This window comes from Callorhinus ursinus, unplaced genomic scaffold (genome assembly GCF_003265705.2).
Source record: "Callorhinus ursinus isolate GAN/ISIS: 27379988/994484 unplaced genomic scaffold, GSC_fseal_2.0 scaffold4, whole genome shotgun sequence".
In the NCBI taxonomy this organism is placed as follows: Eukaryota; Metazoa; Chordata; class Mammalia; order Carnivora; family Otariidae; genus Callorhinus; species Callorhinus ursinus.
The window spans coordinates 41,928,256-41,952,358 of NW_027397066.1; the positions used below are offsets into that span (position 1 = coordinate 41,928,256).

At 43.2% G+C, this 24,103-nt stretch overlaps 1 protein-coding gene across 8 annotated transcripts in view; it reads right to left on the reverse strand.

Moving 5' to 3' along the window:
- The window catches only part of LNX1 (ligand of numb-protein X 1), a 204,718-nt gene that overhangs the window by 30,059 nt on the left and 150,556 nt on the right, over window positions 1-24,103 (reverse strand). For all 8 annotated transcript variants that reach the window (XM_073891663.1, XM_073891666.1, XM_025887334.2 and 5 more), the window contains 2 exons: window positions 5,458-5,699; window positions 4,799-4,951 (listed from right to left, as the gene is read on the reverse strand). In XM_073891663.1, coding sequence (XP_073747764.1) covers window positions 4,799-4,951; window positions 5,458-5,699 — 395 coding nt within the window. The remainder of the gene's footprint in view (window positions 1-4,798; window positions 4,952-5,457; window positions 5,700-24,103) is intronic.

The window sequence follows — 24,103 nt, forward strand, 5'->3', positions numbered from 1 at the left end:
GTCATTATGGAAGAGACTGCAGTTTCAGCACCTACGTATTGAGCCACAAAACAGAACAAACCTGCTCTTCTGCCTTCCCAGGCCATTTTGAAGCTTTCTCCCTGGAAGTCCCTGCTTTTTCAGGCTTAGGGAATTCCCAGGCCTCTCTCCCAGACACTGGTGTCAATAAAGGGAAGTCACACAGCCTGATTCGTGACCAAGGAGAGGTGGTGTCTTCCAGAGGCTCATCCCTGATCTGGCTGCATTGCTGAATTCAGAGCTCACAGGAGATCCGGAGACCTAGGTGGGTGCCTCCAACTTTATCTTTTAACTGAAGACTCTCCTTTCCATACAAAATCTTCCACAGGTCCCTTCCCCACCAGCCCGCACCCCACCCCTGTGCCCACACACAGAAGAGCTTCCTCAGTAGTCCAGTTTGATAGCGACAGACAGTTGAATGGCTTTATTTTACAACGTGAAGACGTTTGAGCTTAGAGTGGGGAAGTGACAGGACTGGCTGGAGGTTGCACAGGAAGGTGGCCCTCAGGGCCAGTCACCGCCTGGGACTCCAGGTGACCTGCCATCCTGTCACCTCCCTCAGGTTTCCATGGAACCAGGGATCCACAACCGTCCCACAGGGCACTTGCCCTATAGACCTATAAGCCAGCACTGCTGACTAGAGCCATCCTCTGCTTCAGTCTGAGTAGAAGCGTGCAGAAGGGACGCCATGACATGCCAGGCAAGTTACACCTAGCTTGGCGGCGGCCGCAGCTCCTCCTCCCCTTGCTTGAGTGTGGATGTGGAGGGTAGAGATGCTTTCGTCTCCTGTAGCTGCCTTTGCCCTAAGATTCTCTCTTCATAAGTCATCTGGGAAGAGGAAAACTGCAGGTCTGGCTCTGCCTAATATGCACTCTGTTTTCAAAACTCTTGACCTTAGTCCATTTTCCCTAATGAACTGTGAGTTCATTAAGAAGTGCTCAACTCTCCAGGAACAATACAGAAAGAATTAAAATTACTTCAAAGTATTGCAGAACATGATAAACAAAGCAATTTAGCAGCCAGAGGAAGCCTGAGACGTTGCAAATGTGGGTCCTTAACCTCCACTGGGATGTAACTGAATGTAAGCGATTGGCTTGGCTGTAAGTCTGTGGATAGCAGCCTTAATGTGTCAGTTCCCAGGGCCAACAGTGCTTGGGTGATTGAGTTCAATTATGTTTAAACTACTTTGATTACATTAAGTAGGCGTTACCATAAGCATTTGTTGAAACAGGTCTGGTGACAGGGAATGGTGATTTAAAAAAAGAAAACAAAAAACACTTCGAACAAAGAAAGATTTAGAAATAATCATCAAACTGCTGGTTCTTGTTCCCCTCCCCCTGTCGGCCCTCCTCCCGACTCCAATAGATTTACAAAAACCATCCTCCCAAACTGAAACTACTCAGGCCATTTGAGAGTCTAAAAGGACACACCCAGTTACGCTTGTACATAACATTAATTAGAACCACGCCAATGAGACTCTAGTGACATTGAAAAGTTAAAATAATTTGTCGGGGTGCTTCGGTGGCTCTACCAGTTGAGCATCCCACTCTTGATTTTGGCTGAGGCTGTGATCTCAGTGATGTGGGATGGAGCCCCACATTGGGCTCGGTGCTCACCAGGGAGTCTGCTTGGGACTCTCTCTGGTCCTCTCCCTTTCACCCCAGCACACACACACAATCTCAAATAAATAAAGTCTAAAAAAAAATTTCCAACTGCCAAACTTGTGATGGTCTGGAATGAAATAAAATTGTTCAATATTGTGTCCTCACTGAAGGACTGGGGATTTGATGTTATTTACTGAGTGTTATGTGCCAGGCATTGAGCTAGCCAGCTGCATGCATATTTTTTGGATTTAGTACTTACAACAACCCTATGAAGTAGATTATTATTATCCCTGCTTCTTAGAGGACAGAATGCTGGAGCTCAGAGAAGTTAAGTAACCTGGCCAGGGTCACACAGCCAATAAGCAGTGGAGACTCTTTACCCCTGTAAAAAGGATGGATAAACTATGCCACGGGAGTTCACAGGACCAACCACAGGTTGCTGAAACAATGCAACTCGAAGGGCATTTTTGAAAACTTTGTTGCCTCACAAATCCTGAAAAGACCATCATACCAGCCTTGCCAAGTCTTAACACCTCACCCCATTCTGGAGTCATAGCTTCCTGGAGCATCTCAAGAAATCCATTCTCTCCCACTCTAACCCTCCTGCACACCTCATGCGGCGGCCATCTTCCCGGAACATAGTGCGGATCCTGCACTAACACTCTGCAAAAGCTTTCCGGTGTGTTCACTGCCCCAAATCAAAACTCCCAAATGCCCTCCAGGACCTATCTTGGCTCCCACTACTTTCTTTTTTTTTTTAAATTTTTTTATTGTTATTTTAATCACCATACACTACATCATTAGCTTTTGATGTAGTGTTCCATGATTCATTGTTTGTGCATAACACCCAGTGCTCCACGCAGAATGTGCCCTCTTTAATACCCATCACCAGGCTAACCCATCCCCCACCCCCCTCCCCTCTAGAACCCTCAGTTTGTTTTTCAGAGTCCATCGCCTCTCATGGTTCGTCTCCCCCGCCGACTTACTCCCCTTCATTCTTCCCCTCCTGCTATCTTCGTCTTTTTTTTTTCTTAACATATATTGCATTATTTGTTTCAGAGGTACAGATCTGTGATTCAACAGTCTTGCACAATTCACAGCGCTCACCATAGCACATACCCTCCCCAATGACTATCACCCAGCCACCCCCTCCCTCCCACCCCCCACCACTCCAGCAACCCTCAGTGTGTTTCCTGAGATTAAGAATTCCTCATATCAGTGAGGTCATATGATACGTGTCTTTCTCTGATTGACTTATTTCACTCAGCATAACATCCTCCAGTTCCATCCACGTCGTTGCAAATGGCAAGATCTCATTCCTTTTGATGGCTGCATAATATTCCATTGTGTATATATACCACATCTTCTTTATCCATTCATCTGTCGATGGACATCTTGACTCTTTCCACAGTTTGGCTATTGTGGACATTGCTGCTATAAACATGGCTCCCACTACTTTCTAACACACAGTCAAGATCCCAGTGCCCATCCAGGTCATAAACCGCCCCGTAGACACAGGTTACACAGCCTGCTTGCAAGTGATGCTTCTTTCCCTTGCGCTGCCGCTGCCATTTATTTATAGTTCACTCTTCATGGTATTTTCTTTTCTTTTCGTCATGAAGGAGGCTCTTGAAGCCAGGAGCTGGATTTGATAATTTTTATATAAAGGTATAGAGCCTAGGCTAGTACCTTTCACACAGTAATCTATTATTAAAAAGGTTTCTGCAATAAACAGGCAAATAAATCTTATGCAGGCAGAAGAAAACTTTACATGGAGGAGAATTCAGGACGCTTTCATAAGAGGAGGACTGGCAGACAGGGAGTTGTAATCCCATATTCACGGCACATTCAGCGAACACCACTGTGTGTGCCAGGTATGGTGCTTCACCTTGAGGATATGCACACTCACAAAAGAATCCCTGCTCTTACAGAGGCAGTGACAGTGAAAGGGACACTGTTATAATAAAGATGCAGATGCTTCGAGAACACAAAGGAAAGAGGACTGAGGGAGTCGGGGAGGGCTTCTAGGAGGAAGCCAAGCCTATGCGGAGCCTGGAAGGAGGAAATGAGAATGGCAGCTGAAGGGGTGTGGGAGTGAAAGCTGAACAGCAGCCTGGAAGGGAGAGAGAGAGGCACAGTATTCACAGGACTGCAGTGAGCTCAGAGTAGTGAGAGCCCAGAGTGTGCGTGTGTATGGGTACGCGCAGAGGGGAGAGGTGACAAGTAAGCAAGAGAGATTTTCTAGGACTGCTCATGGATTCTCTGAAGGTGTGATAAAGACAGTGGTTTGGGATCTACCTCTCAACCCCCCAGGAGAGGAGGGCCCTTAATCCAGTGGTTACCAGAGTGGGCTCTGGAGCCACAGAACCTGAGCTAAGGTCCTAGGTCTATCATTTTCTAGTTGGGTGACTTTGGCGATTTACTCTCTGGGTGTCCGTTTCTTCATCTATAAAATGAGAATCATCATCATCCCTATCCCTTAGATTTGTGACATCTAAATGACTTAGGACAAACACTACCTGGAACACAAGAAAGCTCAACCTTTTTTTAAAGAGCTATCGTTACCGCTCTGAAGGTCTAACATAAGATAAAAAGAAAGTATTTCCTCAGCTGCATTTATAAACACATAGGATCTAAGATCCAACAGAGCCTGGATTCTAGAGCCACATTACCTGAATTCAAAGTTAAGCAAGGTAATTCGGGGCAAGCTAAGTAATCTCCCTGTGCCTCGATTTTCTTATCTGTAAAAGAGGGGTAATAATAGTAGCCATTTCATAGGTTTGTTGTGAGCATTAAATAAGTTAATGCATGAAAAAACACACTCAGAACCACACATTATACCTAGTCATAAGAAGAAAAAAATACTTACATAGCATTTACTGCATGCCAGCCATGTTCTAAATGCTTTTCACTTAATTATTATTATTTCTTATATGTGTTAAGCTAGCACCTGAAGGTAAGGGCTCCAAAACCTATTTGCTCACCCTCTGTGAAAAGAGAACAATCATTTCTGCCTTTAGTTACTTATGTAAGAAGTAGGCTGATCAAGGTAAAAAATATTTTATGCCCTTGTGAAGAGAGGTGTCCTAGGAAGTGGGTGGTGGTCTGGTTCTCATCACCCCTGAGGTCATTCTGGAAGCCCAGCCCATGTCCAGACTCACGGGGAGGTCACTTACCTTCAGGGGCAGTGGTGTCTTCAGAATTTTCTCTGCCCTGGTCAGCTTGGTTGGCAACTGTACTCCCACTCTTTGTCCTTCGAAGAACACTCAAAGCTCGGTTTATTTTTTTAAAAGATCTGCTTCTGATAGTGGATCGCTCAAAGGGCCGTGCTGAGGACAAGAGAGAAGGAAGAAACAGTAGCTACAGTCACAAAAATCCTCTTTTATGTGCATGCCTGGTTGGATATATACAATAACACAAGAAGAGTGATTACTTCTAGGTGGAAGAATAATGCGATTTGCTTCTCTGTTCTGTGTCCGTTTTCTACAGTGAAATATGTATGGTTTAAAAACCTGCTTTTCTTTTTTTTTCTGGGCTGGACTGAAGGTAGAAGGCTTTCCTTGAGCAGCATGGATGGGAAGGTGCCAACGCTATGGGGTGGTGAATCATCAGGCCCAACTCTACCCCTTCTACTAAGTTTGATTACACATTTTTAATGATCTGAGGTACTTGTGGTTTCATCTCACTTTTGAGAATTAGACATGGATTGCTGCCGAAACTGCCAGAATGATTTCCCCCTAAAAAAACATTTCTAGAACTTTCTACAGTAAATATTCCACAGAAGGCAATCTCAAGGCAAGGAGCCCATTCCCAGACAACCACCCATTTGACTCACCCCTAGTTCGGTTGCTCCGGCCAGAGTCCAAAGGGCTGTCTGCTGGCTGACCATCCTCCGCTGTGGACACGTAGGCAGGGTTGTCTAGGCCAGGCTCATTTGTCACCAAGGAGACAGTGGCAGCTGCAGAGACCTCCGGGGAGAATGCTGTTGCTGTGAGGCTCACACAGCCGTCTGGGCAGCCATCTTGAGAGCGCCTCTTCTTGTCTTTGGTGAGGCCATAGTGGGAAGCACCTTTACAGCTGTAACAAAACCAGCAGGAGGTCAGAAAAGGCTTTGGCTTTGCTCATTGTTCAACCCAGCTTCTTCACGTACACATGCTTGCTGCACTTGGAGTGGGAGTTTTCACTCCTATGTCCCACCCCCCCATCACATGTAGGTACTCAATATACACTCACAAACTAAATGATTTAATGACTTGAGAAAACAATTTTTAAAAGATGTTTTTGCATTCTCTTAAAGCACTCTCTACACTGGCCTCTGGCATGCAAATGTATACAGTTGTCATGGTGTCTACAAGACTAGAGTTTGAGGCGGGCACTCTTCAACTGTTTGGACTTAGTAATTCTCTCTTGTTGGTGTTTATTTTGACCACAAAAGCTCTTAGTCACACTCAGCCCTTTCTTTTGGGTTTGGTTCCCAAAGCACTGAACATAAACACAAAGCTCCTCCCAGACTCCATATTTAACTGTCTGTGGAAATAGAATCGCCATCACCACAAAGCCACAGGGGTTAACTTAGCATCAGTATTCTCTAGAGGCAAGCTTGCTGGCTTCCATGCTCTACCTCTAGGCTGCTGGCCAGAACCACGGGCCGGGGGCTCCTGTGCACCAAAGTCCCATTCATTGTCATGTCTTCTAACATTGGGAAAGTAAAACTACATTCATGGTCTATAAAAAGAAAACCATAATTGTCTATAACCATTCATACCCCCATGTTGAGGAGTAGGCCCAAGGGCCAGGAGGCCAAGGTATAAGCAGATCTAGGTCCGTATTTTGCTGTGAATGTACATCCATGTGTCACTGAGAAAGTCATTTCAGCTCTTAGGGTTTTGGTCAGAAGATGGGGATGAGTTGACGATCTCGTTGTACTGTGGTGAGCAAGTAGCTACAGATGGCCATACCAGCTCCCACAGTTGTTGTGAAGGCAGAAATCATGAGGGTGAGCCCCTTTGAGAAATGGCCATTTGCTTATAATAGATGTGCTAATTATAAATTATTTTTATCAATTCATTACAGAAAATCTTATGTGGTTGAGCTATTTTAAATAACCCTCTGAGAGCCTATTTGGAGTGATGCTTCACATTCTTGAAAGTAAAAGGAATCCAACAGCAGTCTACAGTTGATATGCACACAGTTTCATAGCCTGTAGAAACAGAGCTAGTGGATAGAATGGCTTACTGTCTTGTTCTGAATCCTTGCTCTGAAATTTACCTGTGTAGTCTGGGGCAGTTTTGTTAACCTGGTTAAACTTCCTAATCTACACATACATTTGGGGCTGCTGTGAGGTCGGGTCGATATTTTAGTACCCTGCCAGAGATATAGTAAGTTATCAGGAGATTGTAGCTACTTCCGTAATCAATCCATTCTGGGATGCTTGTTTGTTCATACTCTAACCTCTCTGAGATTAGAATGCATGGGTGATGGAGTCATGCAGCTTCTACTGCACCAAGCTGCAGTCATGATGCGGATACCATTATCTGAACAGGGCAGACACAGTCACGGGGTGGGGGGCATCTTGTAACTTCCATTGAGTTGCGTCCATTCTTGGTACTACACCATTGAATTGAATTGCCATTCAATGTCTTAGAAAAGATTACATTATGATTCAGCACTGAAATGAAAAGTTACTGCATATTACAAAAAGTCTCAAAAACAGTAGTGGCACCTAAGTTTGATGTTGATGAAGCAAATATTCATTGTTAGGAGGACAGCAATTCCATATTTTCTTGCAAAGAGACAAGCAAATGCTTTATTTGCTTAGAAAGAAAGATGTCCCCAAGGAGATAAAAAGTGGTGTTATATTTCGTTACTGAGACCATTCAATAGGATTGAACTATTTCATGCCAAACAATACAACTAGAGGGCAGGAGAGGTCACCAAATTTGTCTGAATGGATTTCAAATTCCTAGGAGTCAGATGTGACCAATCCACACACTGCAGGGAAATCTTTAAAGGTGTTTTGGAACAATGTTAACAACTGACAATATTTAAAACTGTTGGTACATAAAATATGTTTCATATGATCAATGGAATCTTAGATCTGATGAATTGTGGTTTTAATATTAGTAGAAAAGGACTTTGATTAAACAATCCCATACCCTTATCTTATAGATAAGGCCTCCAGTTTTTAATGCTAGTCTTTTTCTCACCGAAAAAATTCAAGCTCCTTGCTTGAATTGGTAAGGTTTTACTGTTCTGATTAGCTACTTTGGCTTGAAATTGTTCTGCTTAAAAATAGCAAATTGGCTGATATGGGAAACTGAAAAATTGGAAGAACTGTGTGATGGAAAAAATAAAAGCCAGCATGGATTTGAACAGTTCCAAAGTCATAAATACATGAGTGGAACACTTCTACCCAAGCCAGCAATATTTGGTTAGCAATGCATGGGAAGGAAGTTCCTAGACTATTTAGTTGGACTGGAAACAGTCTTTCTTTTCTTGGGGCAGCAATGCCCTTGACCATGTGCCCTGCCAGAGCAGGAAATGAATTTCCCAGTTGGACAAATGGCTGGTAAGTCATGGCTTCCTGGGAGGACATAGCATATCCCAGTGGAACAAAGGGACATCTTATTTTGCTGCCATGACCCTGTGGAGGATTAAGGTATTTAAAATATCTGAATCTGAAGACTATACCATTAAGAAACAATTGCTGTTCCAAGTCCTCGGGGTTCCAGAGTCACGTTTTTTAGTCTAGGAAAGGAAAACCTTATAAAATGGGTAAGTAATCTTCCCTTTGGCCTCAAATCATAGCTATCCTTACAACAGTTTGTGTGTGGGGGCAGGGGTACAGAATCTAGAATTAAACGTTCAGACTCATATGCCTTGTATAAAAAATGTTTTGCTAAAGCAACCCATAATTGTGTGATGTTGCTTCCTCCAGTTTCTTGGCTTAGCTTGAATCCAAGGCACAAAATGATCTATGAAGGTAGCAGCTTGTACTTACTAATTATCTCTTTTGTGGTGACTAATACTGAGGCCTCTTGATTTATAAGCACAAAAGAGGGGAGGAGTGAGGAAGAGCTGATTAGCATTGGCCGGTACAAGAATATACAGTGAACTCTGGGTTGTGTTCAAAGCAAGCAGGATTTATTCTCCCTTTTAGTTATCCCGAGCACTAAGTACTCTCAGGTGGTGATGGGTGATGGCCATGAACTTGAAGGATGAACACAAGGAGCATAAAAAACCCATTTTTCAACCAAACTATGCACTTTGGATATGCCATCTGTTTAACAAAGCAACTCTGAAAATCAATTATTATTATTTTTTGGTAATAAACTGTTGGGATCCTGAGCTCCTATATCAAAGTTAGCAGAGGCCAATCAGTCTTAATATAAGAAGTAAACAATGGATGTGCCATGGAATTTTTGCCTTCTTTTTTTTTCTGCAAGGGGATGGGGAGCAAGAAGAGAAAATGAACCCCTTTCTTGCAAAAATTCCTGAGTCCATGAGTTTGCTACTGCCAGGAGTTGACCTGAAGCTGGATAGACCCTAACATAATTCACAGAGGCTCTGATGGGGTGTCCTGCTGAATTCAGCCAACCAGGAAGCACGAGCTGCTTTGCAGTGGAGGGTTGCCTTCTGACAGTGAGCTTAACCACTTAGGATAGAAGAATATACATTGCCTGTAAGTAAGAGCCTCAATACCTCATCATAATAGTCTGGCTAACTACGCAACCTCCCTTTGATCTAACTTCCCTCACATTCTTTCTCTTTGTTCACCTCTGAACTAGGTAAACATCAAGTCTGTTCTTCGTATTGAGTTTATTAGTTTATTAACTGCCCAGTCTGATCCTACTTTAAGCCAAGTCTTATAAACTCATATGCTAGCGAAGTGAGGAGACGAGGATGGTGAGGCCGGGTGACCGTGGTGAGGTATGCTGCCCCATTTCAAGCGGCCAGCAGCTGTTCCAGGCCTTTGCTGGTCCTTGTCTCCGGAAGACCAACCTAAGAGCAATTAGGTAAGAAAAAGAAATAAAATGCATCCAAACTGGACAGGAAGATATACACCTGTCACTGTTTGCAAATGACGTGATATTGTGGCAAACCTAAAGACTCCACCCAAAGACTATTAGAACTAGTCAATGAATTTGGTAAAGTTGCAGGATATAAAATCAATATACAAAAATCTGTTGTGTTTCTATATACTAACAATTTCTGATAATTCATTAAGAAAACAATTCCACTTATAACTGCATCAAAAGAAATAAAATACCTTGGAAGAAATTTGGCCAAAGAGGTGAAAGATCTGTACCCTGAAAACTGTAAGACATTGATGAAAGAAATTGGAGATGGTACAAATAAATGGAAAGCTATTCTGTGCTCATGGCTTAGAAGAATTAATATTGTTAAAGTGTCCACACCACCTACAGGAATCTAGATTCAATGCAGTCCCTATCAAACTTTCAATGCCAGTTTTCACAGAAATAGAATAATCTAAGATTTGTATGGAACCACAAAAGACTTCCAATGGCCAAAGTAATCTTGAGAAAGAACAAAGCTGTAGGCATTGCCTGATTTCAAACTATTTTACAAAGCCATGGCAATCAAAACATTATAGGCTTGGCATAAAAACAGATATATGGACCTATGGGACAGAAGAGAGTCCAGAAACAAACCCACGCATATATGGCCAATTAATTTATGACAAAAGTCGGCAAGAATATACAATGAAAAAAGGACAGTCTCTTCAATAAGTGGTGCTGGGAAAACTGGACAGCCACATGCCAAAGAATGAAGCTGGAGCACTGTTTTACACCATATCCAAAAATTAGCTCAAAATGGATTAAAGACTTGAATGTAAGACCTGAAACCATACAACTCCTAGAAGAAAACAAGCAGTAAGCTCCTTGACATCAGTCTTGGTGATGACTTTTTTGGACCTGACACCGAAAGCAAAGGCAACAAAAGCAAAAATCAACAAGCGGGACTGTATCCAACTAACAAGCTTCTGCACAGCAGAGGAAACTATCACCAAAATGAAAAGGCAAGCCACAAAATGGAAGAAAATATTTGCAAATTATGATAAAGGGTTAATATCCAAAATACACAAAGAATTCATGCAATAGCAGAAAACAATCAGATTAAAAATGGGCATATACAGATGACCAACAGGTACATGAAAATATACTCAACATCACTAATCGTCAGGGAAATGCAAATGAAAACCACAATGAGATATCTTTGATATATCACGTTAGAATGGCTATTCCTAAAGACCAAGAAAGAAGTATTGGTGAGGATATGGAGAAAAGGTAATCCTTGTGCGCTGCTCATGGGAACGTAAATTGATGCAGCCACTCTAGAAAACAGTATGGAGTTTCCTCAAAAAAACTAAAAATAGAAATACCATATGATCCAGCGGTTCACTTCTAGGTATTTATTTGAAGAAAACCAAAACACCAATTCAAAAAAACATCCACACCCTGTGTTCACTGCAGCATTATTCACAAAAGCCAGGAAATGGAAACAATGTTAAGTGTCCATCAATAAAGGAATGGATAAAGAAAATGTGGCATATATATACAATAAAATATTATTGAACATAGAAAGGAAGGAAATCTTGCCATTTGTGACAACATGGGTGGACTTTTAGGTCCATTATGCTAAATGCCGTAAGTGAAAGACAAATATTGTATGATCTCACTTATATGTGGAATCTAAAATAACAGTAGCAAAAACAGAACAAAAAAAAACCCCTCAGGGTGATAGAAACACATTGGGGTTTGCCAGAGGGAATGTGGGGGTAGGTAAAATGGGCAAAGGGGATCAAAAAGTTAAAAACATCAGTTATAAAATAAGTCATAGGGATGTAATGCAGAGCATGGTGACTACAGTTAATAATACTGTATTGCGTAGTTCAAAGTTGGTAGAAGAGTAAATCTTAAAATTCCTCCCCGAAATAAAAATTTGTAACTATGCAATTGATGTTAACTAGACTTTCTGTGGTGATCATTTCACACTATCAAATCATTATGTCTTATACCTGAAATTAATCACTAATATATGTCAGTTATACCTCAAGAAAAAAAAAACAGCCTAGTGTTGCTGGAATTAAAACTTTATAAGCTGAAATCCAGCTCCTAATGTGCAGTCTCTTGATTTTTAAAAGTTAACAAATTCAACATTTTAAAGCCCATGGCATGGGTCAAACCAAACACATCTGTAGGCCAGATCTATCTCAAGGGGTGACAATTTCTACCTCTGGGAATTAAAACAAACAAACACGGCCAATGTGAGTAGGTCTGACACATTTCTCTCTTTTCAACCCTCTTTGAGGCAATGCTACCCTCCTTTTACTCTTTCACAATCTCCCTCTGTCCCCACTTGAGTGAGGGTGTGTGTGTGCATGCATAGGGAGGGTGGCTCCAAAAGGGGGTCCCCTTTCATGATTTGCCCCAGCCCTATTTTTTTTATAAGTACAAAAATAATTTAATAAAATTCAATATTCATTATATGCATATACCTCTCAGCAAAGTAGGAATAAAAAGGAAATTCTTCAACTTGAGAATATCTATAAAACATCCACAGCTAACATCATGTTTAATGCTGAAAGGTGAATGCTTTTTCACTGAAATCAGGAACAACACAAAGATATCCTTCCTCACTATTCCTTTTCAGTATTGCGCTAGAGGTTCTTACCAGTGCAATATGGCAAGAAAAAGTAGTAAACAGCATACTGATCGGAAAGGGAGAAATAAAACTATTTCTATTCACAGAAGACATGACCGTCCATGACATACTTTAGACACGCAATTGATTTTTGTAAGTTAACCTTGTGTCCTGCAACCTTGTTGAATGTACTTATCAGTTCTACTTGCATTTTAATATTTTACTTGGGATTTTCTATCCAGCCCTATTTCTGATCAAAGAAGTCAGAGAAGGAGACTTAAGTTCTCAACTGTCTTTCACTGCTAAGAGAGCTAATTACTTGCCCTAAGCTATTACATAATGAGAAAGGGAGCCATTCAACCCTAATGGGTGTATTTGCTCTTTCAGGCAAAGAGAATCAAGATCAGGGGGCTCTGGAGGGAAGCAAGCTCCTCTGCCAATGGCTGGGTCTTAGGCTTCAGCTGCTCCACTGAACAGGAAGAGTGACTCAAACTTTGCTCAGGGTCCTTGGGGCCAGGCCAGGGGACTGTTGCAAGAGACATGGTCACCATGAGACAGCAATAGGCTCTTGTTTGTGTCCTTGGATGAGGCAGCAGGGGGATAGGACATTGAGATTCCCAGGAACCCATAGTGCTCCAGCTCCGAGAAAGCTTTATCAAGGTGCTGGTGACCCTGCAGACTGAAAGTGGGCCTCAGACATGCGTGCTCCATTTCCCGTGCCAGCACCCTGGCCCTCCCGACCCTGTATCTCCCTTGCTTTGTAACACAACCAAGCCCATCTCCCTGCACCTGGTCTTTCTCCCCATCCAATCTATCCTAACTTTGCCAATTCATTTGACTCAAAAACTTTCCTGTAGAAATATTTCCCAGTGCTTACCAGATAGTCCCAATTCCTCATCCTGACATTCTAGACTTTGCCCAATCTGTAAGGATCGTGGGCTCCCTACAGGGTCTGGCAAGCCAGAAGGGGGTAGGGGAGAAGACAGCTATTACCTATTGATCTACTGTGTACTGTGTTATGCTCTACATGTGTGGTATTCTTTACCCCTCACGACTGTCCTGTAATAGTCACGGCGCCACCTCCACTTCACAGATGAGGATACGGAAGCCAGCAGGGAAGAAGACCTTGTCTAGGTCCATAGAGTGGAGCTGGGATTGGAATCCAGGCTGTGGGGTTCCATGCTTTCTCCCCTCCCATGGCCTGGCCTCCAGCCCAGAACTTTCCCTGCACTCCAGGTTCATATATCAAACTGCTTCCTTCACGTCTTCATTTCCACATCTCATAGGCACCTTGAACTTAACCTATCCAAACACCCTAAGCTTCCCTGCCAAACCAGCTCTTCGCACATCTTCCCAGCTTTATTGAACAGCACCTTACATCCTCCCTGTTGTTCAGGTCAAAAACCTCAGAGTCATCCCCAATTCCTTTATTTCTCTCAGCACTCCAAATACAACCAGATATTCCGGATATACCCGGAATCCAACTACTTCTCATCACTTCCACTGCCACCATCCTGGTCCAAGAGACCATCATCAATGCCTGGATTATTGCAGCAGCCTAACAGCCTCTTGGGCTTCTACACCTGTCTCCCTTCCCCATCTATTCTCCACAGAGCCTAAGGTACTCACAATGGCTCACAAGGTCCTGTGTTCTCTGTCCCATTGCTTCTGCCTTCATCCCCACCCCTCATTTACCTCCTGCTGATTCTCACAGGGCCCAGCACATTCCTGCTTTAGGGGGCTTTGCATTCTGCTGTTGTCCCTGTCTCTAGGTTCCCACCTGGTCTGTTCCCTTATCTTCAGGTCCGTGATTAAAATCCACCTTCCTTGACCACCCTACTTAAAGCAACTTTTTTTTTTTTTCCTGGCACAACCTATCCGCATTCCCTCCCTCCTCCTTGTTTTTTCTCTACAGAACGCACGCTCCAAAGGGAGGCTAGGAAGAGTCTGGTTCCATACCTTAGCCAATAGAACCAAACTGTGAAATCTTGATCCTTCTAGGAGAGTGAGGACTCCTTCACTGGTACTCACATTGGTGCTGGGGAAAGAGTCAGCTTGTAGATTCCCACGTCTCTCCCCGCCTACCTTTGAGGCACATGAGCTCTGCCCCAGCCAACCAGTTAGCTCTGGGCAAGTCTTGCTCCAGCGTCCATAAAGGGACAAAGTCTTGCTTACCCAGGTGCATCTTAGAGGGTCTGAATAGCATGTACATTTGCTAGGGCAGGCACTCAGTCCACATTTGTGGAGCTGAACTAAGCAACAGTCACCCTTTCGGCGTTCACTTTAGTGAAATTATCAAACGGGGGATGGATGGATTCACCCCCATGGTCCCGACAACACAATTATCGTGATTGTGATAGGAAGCCTGTCTCCCTTTTTCCTTTCAGTAAGCTCAGGATGTTCCTTTTACTTTCCCTCATTCCAACTCTAGAGCAGAAAAATGGGAGGGAAGAGGGAAGACTTTTTCATTTCTCTTCCCCTTTTCACTTCCCCCCAATTCTAGTACACACATAGAATTAAGTAACAGTTACCATACATCTTCTTTTGATGGATTATGCTGGTAGAGCAGGGCAAGTGATTTTAAAATACTGTTTTTCATTCAATATGCACTTACAGAGTGCTTCCTAAGAAAGTGAAGTGGAAACAGCACAGGCTTTCGAGTTTAAAACATCTGGATGGGAATCCTAAGTCTGCCACCTTCCTGCTCTGTGACTTTGAACAAATTCCTTAATCGCTGAGCCTCATTTCCTAGATATAAAATGGGCACAATAATGTTTACTGTAAGATTTAAAGATTCACCCAAGGTGCCCATCAGTACTGGAATATAGGAGCAGTGAGCACCAATTAGCATAGTTACTGTATATCAGGCATGATGTTAGACAATATGGATGCACAACAAAACAAAACCACTCTACACAGTGTATGCACTCAAGGAGAGGGCCATGGAAACAGAAAAGTCACCGTGCCCCATTATCTGAGGGAGATAGAGGTACAAGCCAAGTGTTGAGAGATCAGAGGAAGGGGCCACTCGCTCTGCTTGGAGGTAACCAGGGAAGGCTTCCCAGAGGACGTGAAACTGGAGCTGAATCTAGAAAAATGAAGGCTGTTGGTCCGCAGTCTAGATATGAATGCTACTTTCAAAGGCCCCAAGGATGCAAGTACGTGGCAGGTACCAGCATTATTGGGCTCAGTGCAGACTTTGTCCCAAGTGACACTGATGGGGGAGAAACAGAGCTGAAGTGAGACCAAAGAGCAGGACTGATGCTGGGAGTGTGCAGGAGATAAAACCCAAGACACCCGACTTCCGGTCCCTGACCCACTTCCGAGGTTCAGCAGGATTAAGCCGTGCCCATGGGGGCAGGAGATCATTGGGCATTGAGAAATCTGACGCCAACACTTGAGTGATGAAGTTGACAGTGGAAGGCTTAAAGTCACCTCCTCAGAGATTGATGGTCCATCTAAAATGAACCACCTCCCTCACCAGCACCTGATTTTACTTCCTGGCACTTAACATCTTTGGAAATTATTTTGTGTGTCTGCTTGCTTCCCTTGTAAATACGTGTCTCCCCCCAAAAGAACATGGCTTCTGTGAGATTGAAAGTCCAGCTTGTCTTGCTCACCATGAGATTCTCAACACTGTGCCGACAGCACTCATAGACGTGGCTATGTCAGCAGCCTGAGAGATTTGGGAAATAGCCGTTTTTTCTTCTTCCTTTTATTAGATGCTCTCTGTTTATACTTTTAATTGTGCTGGCCCAGATAGCTTTTTTTCCTTTGATGGATTTTATTGAGGTATAGTTGACCTATGACGTTATTAGTTTCAGGTATACAGCATGACTTGATATTTGTATATATTACAAAATGATCACAATAAGTCTACCTAACATCCGTCACCTACACCGTTACATTTCCTTGTAATGAGAACTTTTAAGACCTACTTTTAGCAACTTTCCAATATGCAACACAGTATTATTAACTACGGTCACCATGCTGTACTTTAATCTCCATGGCTTATTTTATAACTGGACATTTGCACCGTTTTACACCCTTCACCCATTTCACACACTCACCCCCACCCCGTCCACCACCAATCTGTCCTCTATATACAGGAACTCATTTTTTTTTAATACTCCACATTTAAGTGAGATCATACGGTATTTGTCTTTGACTTATTTCACTTAGCATAATGCCCTGTGCTATGTTTTCCCTTGCTCCTTTTATTAGATGCTGTTTATACTTTTAATTGTGCTGGCCCAGATGTGATTTATTTGTTGCAGGCTGCCTGGATTCTTTTTTTCGAAGAAGGCAGGCTATGTATTTTAAATACATGATGACTAGTATTTCATGATCCTTTTAATGCACAGCACTAGAAATTCTTGTGTTTAAGATAAAAATAAATACATCAATCATCATCTTCCAAAACAGTCCCATTTGAGCTCCCTGAGCCCACCCTCAAGCAGGACCCACCCTTGTGAATTAATCCTGATCATGTTACTTGGATAAGACTCAAGTAACAGTAACACCACTCCTATTAACGTTTCCTCTGGTTCTCAAGCAGCCTGGTCCCGAGCACACGGCCTCCTTAGGGATCTTCCTGAGTTCAGATTGGATAGTTTCTAGAATTCACTCGCTATACCTGCAGCTTCTTCAGTAATCTCTTTGGTCGAAGAATGTTAGGTAAAGTCATTCCTCCTTGTCTGGATTACTTTTTCTCCTCCTCTAAGTTAAAACCCATGTTCCCTGGGATCGAATTACATGGCCACTCATGAAGCCACTAGAAACCATACATGAAAAAAGTCATTAACACTTTTGTGTAGTCACAAGTGAAGTAAACATCAGTTAATAAGTAAGAGAGGTCATCAGTTGGTCAAGCCCACCCTCTGGGAATTCGTTTAGACCCGGAGTATGAACTTGAGCCTGAAAGGCTCTCCCCCTGGGGAGCCGATGGACTTCTTACATCACCACCGACCACATACTCCTTCCTCTCATTAGTCCCTTTCTTCTGCCTCCAAACCACTAGGGAAAATGTCCCCAGCAGTTCCAACCACCCCTGCCTCACTTGTTAATGAATGCCAGAAAGGGAAAATTAAAAACACACAGGAAAGCAACGAGGGAAATGCAGGCCAAGCTTTGGGTAGCTGGAGCACCAGCCTCTTGACTCAGGCACTGTGAAGTGGGGAGAGGGGCAGGGTGCTCTTAAGGTAGAATTGGCTCAGGAAACAAAGAGGTCTGATGGACAACCTAAGCAAGCACTCTTGACTCGGTTTACCCAAGATGCTGATCTGTTCCTACAGTGATCTATGGGACAGATCACCCGCTGCCATGCACACATTAGAAACAGTTGGCCAGTCTCTATGGGGTGTATTTTGCGGGAGGCAGGGAAGAAGTAGATATTCTTTAACCCAATGTGAATGGCTCTCCTTTTCTATTTTTTTCTGTTTATAGAGTTAGGTCTGTAAGATAATCTGTGGCTACATCTTTTCATCCTTCAAATCTCAACTCACGAGTAAATGATGTATAATTACAGCCAGCATGGACAGTGGACGTACCACCGGGTACTATTCCACGTGCTTTACACAGATTAACCTGTTCAGTCCTCACTCTGCTCAATGAGAAAGATCCCTATCACCATTTGCTAATGAGAAATTAAGGCCCAAAGAGATTAAGTAACTTTCCTAAGGTCACACAGCTGATAAGTAGAGGCACTGAGATTTGAACCCAAGGCTTTTAACTGAGACATGCACCTTAGGACCATAAGATACCATGCACACTGGTCACTGAGGATTCGGAGCCGACTGCTTCGTAGGAGGCAGGGAAAAAGCAGAGCACCTTAGAAGCAGGTTATTTATAACCTTATATTCTTTTTTTTTTTTTAATATTTGTTTTAGAAAGAGAGGAGAGGGAGAGAGCGGGGCAGGGAAGGGAAGGGCAGAGGCAGAGGGAGAGAGAGAATCTCAAGCAGACTCCCTGCTGAGCGTGGAGCCCAACTTGGGGCTCGATCCTATGACCCTGAGATCATGACCTGAGCTGAAATCAAGAGCTGGATGCTTAACCGACTGAGCCACAGGAACCCCATATAACCTTATATTCTCTCCTACAGATATGGTCCACTGTCAGCTACTGAGTGGTGCTATGAAGAATGCAACAGCAGGAGCCACCAAGTGGGGCCCAATGGCATGTTTAGGCTTGCGGTTGATAGGCACGAGCAGTGAGCTTTGTATTTTCTATGCCTTCTCTTCTGCCATGTCAACAGGGCTGTGTCTGTAGAGCATGTATGGTGGGTCAGTGGGTGGGGGAGGCAGGTACAGTGGTCCCCAAATGCCCTTGGACTTGCTGTCTCCCTGCCATTCTTCCTTTCCAAAAAACCCTAATTATCTCCAAGAATAGGTGTGGCCCCAAGCATCCTAAGAGGCAGAGGCTTAAAATGATCCTTTCAGGGTGTGCGGGCATCTCTAGGTGATTTGTTCCTCTTCTAGAGGGCACCCCTTAGTCCAGGCATTCATATTCAAATATATAACATAAATATACAGCATTTGGGTGGAAAACAGAATTTACAGTATCCTCCCCTTATCTGTCTCGGTTTCCATGGTTTGTTACTCGCTGTCAACAACAGTCGGGAAGCAGATGATCCTCCTTCTGACATAACAGTTAGAAGGTCAGTGGTAGCCTCATGCTACACCATGCCTGCGTCACTCACCCCACTCGTCACATGGCGTTTCATCGTCTCTGTCACAAGAACAAGGGTGAGTACCATACCATAAGATTTGGAGAGAGATCATTCACATAAACTATAGTATATCATTATAATTTTTTTGTATTATTAGTTAATAGCTTACTGTGCCTAATTTATAAATTAAATTTTATCATAGGCACATATGTATAGGAGAACACAGTACATAGAGGGTTTGGTACTATCAGCAGTTTCAGGCATCTACTCCAGGTGTTGGGATGTATCCCCTGTGGATAAGACGATTCTACTCTATCAGAGGGAGAAAAGAGGCAGACCCACCGGTCCCACACTGGCTAGGGATACATGGTCTCTCCGGTTAACAGCAAGTCATAACCGTAACCACCTGAGCTGTCCTTTGTTCTGTGCTTGGTCTTTACCACCAGGCACGGTTTTGCGGTGTATGGGACCAAATACTGCCCCAGCAGGTTCTAGTATTCCCATTTTACAAATGGGGCAAACAAGGCTGAGAGAAGTTAAGTAACTTATCCCAGATGACACAGCAGTAAGCAAAGGAGCTGAGAGTCAAACATATTTCCTCAGTCTGCAATTTTGTTGTCAATCGAAACCATATAACTGTCAAGTTATCTTATAATAAACGCACACACGTAGTCCTTAACATGGGTCAGGCAGGTCTAAGCACTTTACCCTCTTTCATTTAATCCTCCCACCAACATAATGAGGCAGATAATATTATCACTGTTGTGCAGATGGGGAAACCTAATACAAAAGTTCACATGCCCAGGGTTACACAGTTAACATCTAAGGAGACCAACCATCCCAGTTTGCCTAGGACTGACTGGGGTCCTGGAATGAAGGATTTCCAGTGTGGTTTTTTTTTGTTTTGTTTTTTGTTTTTTAAGATTTGAGAGCAAGAGAATGAGAGAGCCAAAGAGTGAGGGGAGGAGCTGAGAGAGAGGGACAAGCAGATTCCTCGCTGAATACAGAGCCCAAGACAGGGCTCGATCCCACGACCCTGAGATCATGACCTGAGCCGAAATCAAGAGCCTGCCGCTTAACCGACAGAACCACCCAGGTGCCCCGAGGGATTTCCCGTTTAAAAAAACCAGGTCAGCCCCACGTAAACCAGGATGTGCTGGTCACCCCATAAGCAGCAGAGATAGAATTTAAAGTCAGAGTCCTGACTCCAAATAATATGCCCTTCACCACAGTACTCCTACAAAGTCTTTTTCCTTTTCATAGATTTTTGCCATGATTTAATAGAAACAGAAACAAGGTGGGTGGGGTTATGGTGGTTTCAGGTGCCTCCCAGCATGTGCTCACACCACACCCTCCTAGAAGGGTGTCCCGAGGGCCACCTTTAAATTTGGCACAGCACCTTGCAGGTCTAAACCTCATGAAATTCCAGAGCTTCCAGTAACTAGAAGAATTGCCTCCACTGTTTAGTTAGGAAGAGCCTAAGATAGGCAGGAGTGCCTGATAAATACCAGTGCTGCTCCCTGGGGTGACAGCTCAGGAGCCTAAAGCCGCAACCAGATGTGAAGTTGACAGTGGTTAATGAGGGATGGCGGAGGGCTCGGGCATGGTCCAGATGCCAGGTCCATTCTTCACGGAGACGTCAGAATAGTTTATCCATTCTCTGAGGCTTCGACATCTTCAGGGTCATGGAGTTGTTTTCCTGGACACTCTGGGGGAGGGAGTGCAGACAATTCTCATGCCACAGATGATTTGAGTTTTCCATCCACTGTCCATGGATTTGGGTGTGTGTGGTGGTGGTGGAGGGTGTCGGGGGGAGAGGTGGTCTTTCTGGTTAACATTTGGTCTCTGCAATTCTTGGTTCCATTCAGAATTGCCATCTTTACCTTTAAAACCCTTGGAAATAACCAACGTTTAGCTTCTCATTTTCGGGAAACTGGGCTATGGATCAACCGTACTTTCTATTTCAGGATTGACTAGGAAATGTTTTTTAGGAGAACTGGAAAAGGGTGGATTTCATAGTGGTGAGGGTTTTTAAATACTGACTGCTGCCCAGGGAAGTTTTCTGACTGGTTTTGAAAGCAACCTAGCTCTCCATCTGCTCAGGACGAGTCTTTGAGTGCCTGCACAACCCCAGGGGCTCTCTGGAGGTGACTCCTTGGCATGGGGGTGGGGGTGGAGGACGGCGGGAAGGCATTTGAGCAGAAATCATTCCCAGATGACATTTTAAAGCATTTCCTTCATTCCTCAAAGTGCATTCCATTCCAGCTCTTAGGATAACTATGAAACGCTGGACTTTCTCCGGGCCCTTTCTGAGCTGGGTGTGAAGAGCCCTCCTGACAGAATACTTGACACTCAGATGTTGAGGAAGTGTGTTCTTCCTCACTCTGTTTGAGAACGTGCCATGCAAAGATATTGGACTCTCCTGTGCCAAATCTTTCTGCATGAAACAAACAAAAATCCTATTTTATCAGCCTGTTTCTATTTGCTAAAATTTCACTATATTGAAAGGAAACCACCTTTCCCCTTCTGTGAATCCTATTTCCTTTCCCCCAAATCGTGTTATGCAAATGGACGGAGGGGTTGCTTCTATGCACAGGAAAAGTGAGGGACCCTGTTATTTACTTCTTAGATCCCTGGAAGCCTCTTCTTTCTCCATCTCTCTCACCAGGCCCACCTTCTATTGTTCTGCTCGATTCCTTTGGTTTGGCACAGTTGCTGCTCCAGACAAGGCTCTCTGCAATTGAGCAGGTCCACAAACTGTCCCTCCTCATGTCAAACCCACCTTTACCCCAGGTTTTTGTCCAAACTGGCTTCTCACCTGGAGTGGCCACCATCCAAACAAATCCGACTCATTCACTGAAGTCCTGCCCCTAATCCCATTTTCTCCTTTGAAGTGTCAGAGGAGTCTCTTTCTTCTCTCATTCATTCATTCCACAAACATTCGAGTGATGGCTAACGTCCACAAAATATAAGGCACAGGTGCTAGGTGCTCTTAAGACTCTTCCCTCTTAGTTAGCCATCTAGCACAGAAGAAAGACAGGCAGACAAACAAGGACAGTATGAGCTGCACCTGTTTTACCCCAAGACCCTGGTGTTTACCATATAGGACACAGAGTGCTGATGGACATTGGTGTGTGTCTTTGACTAGATCAAAACTCCCTGAGACCATGTCTTCCATATAAGGGTGAGGACATGCTGTATTCATGAAATGTTTGTTTCATTAGAGTCCAATATAAATGGTCTTTTTAAATTTCAAAACCAACAGAGGTTCAGGGAAGAAATTTTTGAAAACATAGGAAAATGAAAATAACCTATAAAAACTCTATTCCCAAAAAAAACCCATGCAAATCTATTTATTCTTCCAATTTTTCAATGCAGAGACATGTAGATACCTATATATTCAGTTTTCGTATTGCTTTTCCATAACTGGACCAAGTAAATACACATTTTTAAGGTTTTTGAGATATAGTGTTAAATAACACTGCTATCAGTGTATCAACATGCTTGTTACGCTATCCAGTGGTTCTCAACTTCGTTGAATAGAATGACCTGGGAAGATTTCTAAGATCCAGGCTATCAGGCACTCCAGACCAATTAAATCAGAATCTCTGGGGTTGGTCTACTAAACATTGGGGTTTTCATAAAGCTCCCCGAGGCAATCCCAAAGTGTGGCCATGGGTGAGAACTACCCTAATCCCTTCCATCTCACAGATTTTAATTGGAAAAATTACACAATCTGCTTTGCACAATCTGCCCACTGACCAATCATTGCCTTGTGAATTCTTGAAATCATTTCATTGTTGATGTCTGGATGACCAGGTGTCTTTGCTCCCAGGGTAGCTGAGTCATCTTCCCCATCCTTCCTTAAATGCTGTGCAGAGAATGGTCTGGGATAAAGTCTGCGGGTAGTGGAAACTAGTTACGCCAATCCCCCAGGGAAACAGGTAAAATAAGGTTTCTTTTTCTGCTGAAATCATTTGGACTTGGATAAGGGGAGAAATTAAGACTCATTGCCATCTCCTCCACTGGACAGGATCCACTTATCCTGATCTTCCACAGTGTGTGTGGGAGACTATAATGTGTTGCACAAATCCTTTTCATCTAAAATACTAGCAATTGAATTCTTAGTTTTGTTTACTGGCATGCTATAATGAAGATATAACCAGGCAAACAAGCCATCAAAGGATAGCCAACACAACCAAAAAATATTCCCAAAACTCATATATAGCTCAAGGGGTAAGCTGAAATACCACCTCGATAAACACAGTGATGGATTCCGATGGACAACAATAAGCCACATCAATGTTTTTTTTTTCCCTATTACCTTAACAGGTTAAAACCTTTAAATAGAACCTATTGGATTCTCTTTTAGCTCTAACTATATGCCTAAAATGATAAATCCCTACTGGGAGCCATGATGAATGCTTGGTGTCTAGGAGGCTCTTAATGAACACTTGAATGAGGATGCAGGAATATTTCAACAATTAAACTTTTAATTCCAACTACCTATGTAAAAATGTCATCCTGTTCCCTGGGTTTTATAGTCTTTCTGATTTTGGTGGTTCATTGAAGAACGAAGTTTGAAAGTTGTATACTGTTAATGATTTCTCTGACCAGATCTCTCTGCCTGAAATACCATGAGTGTTTATGACAAGTATCTTTAGTAAAGCTGGATGGATGCATTTTGGCTTGACACTTATAAAAATTGAGAGAATTTTAATATCCCTTACTTTATCATCCATTTTCACACCTGCTTCTCCAACACACACACACACACACACACACACACACACACACACACACACTCTCTCTCTCTCTCTCACTCACAAACTGAACGCTAAAATTATAAGATCCTTGAGGTAGGTTAATGTCTTAAGTTACTACTTGCTCATCATGTGCTCTTAATGATTTTCGACTGAATTTAGGGTTTGCCTACATGTTAAAAGCTCTGTCTTTACTACTAACCTTTCAAAACTTCAGTGTTTAGTTTTGACTCCTACTACCCTGGCTGAATCCTGAATCTGGCCCTGGCTCCTACTTTCTATCACTTGGTGCGCTCTAAGGTTGCCTTTTGGGTTTCAACCCATTTGATTCTTACTCATTTTACTCCTCTAGAAATTCAACAGTCCCTAGGGAAGAGAAAGCAAAG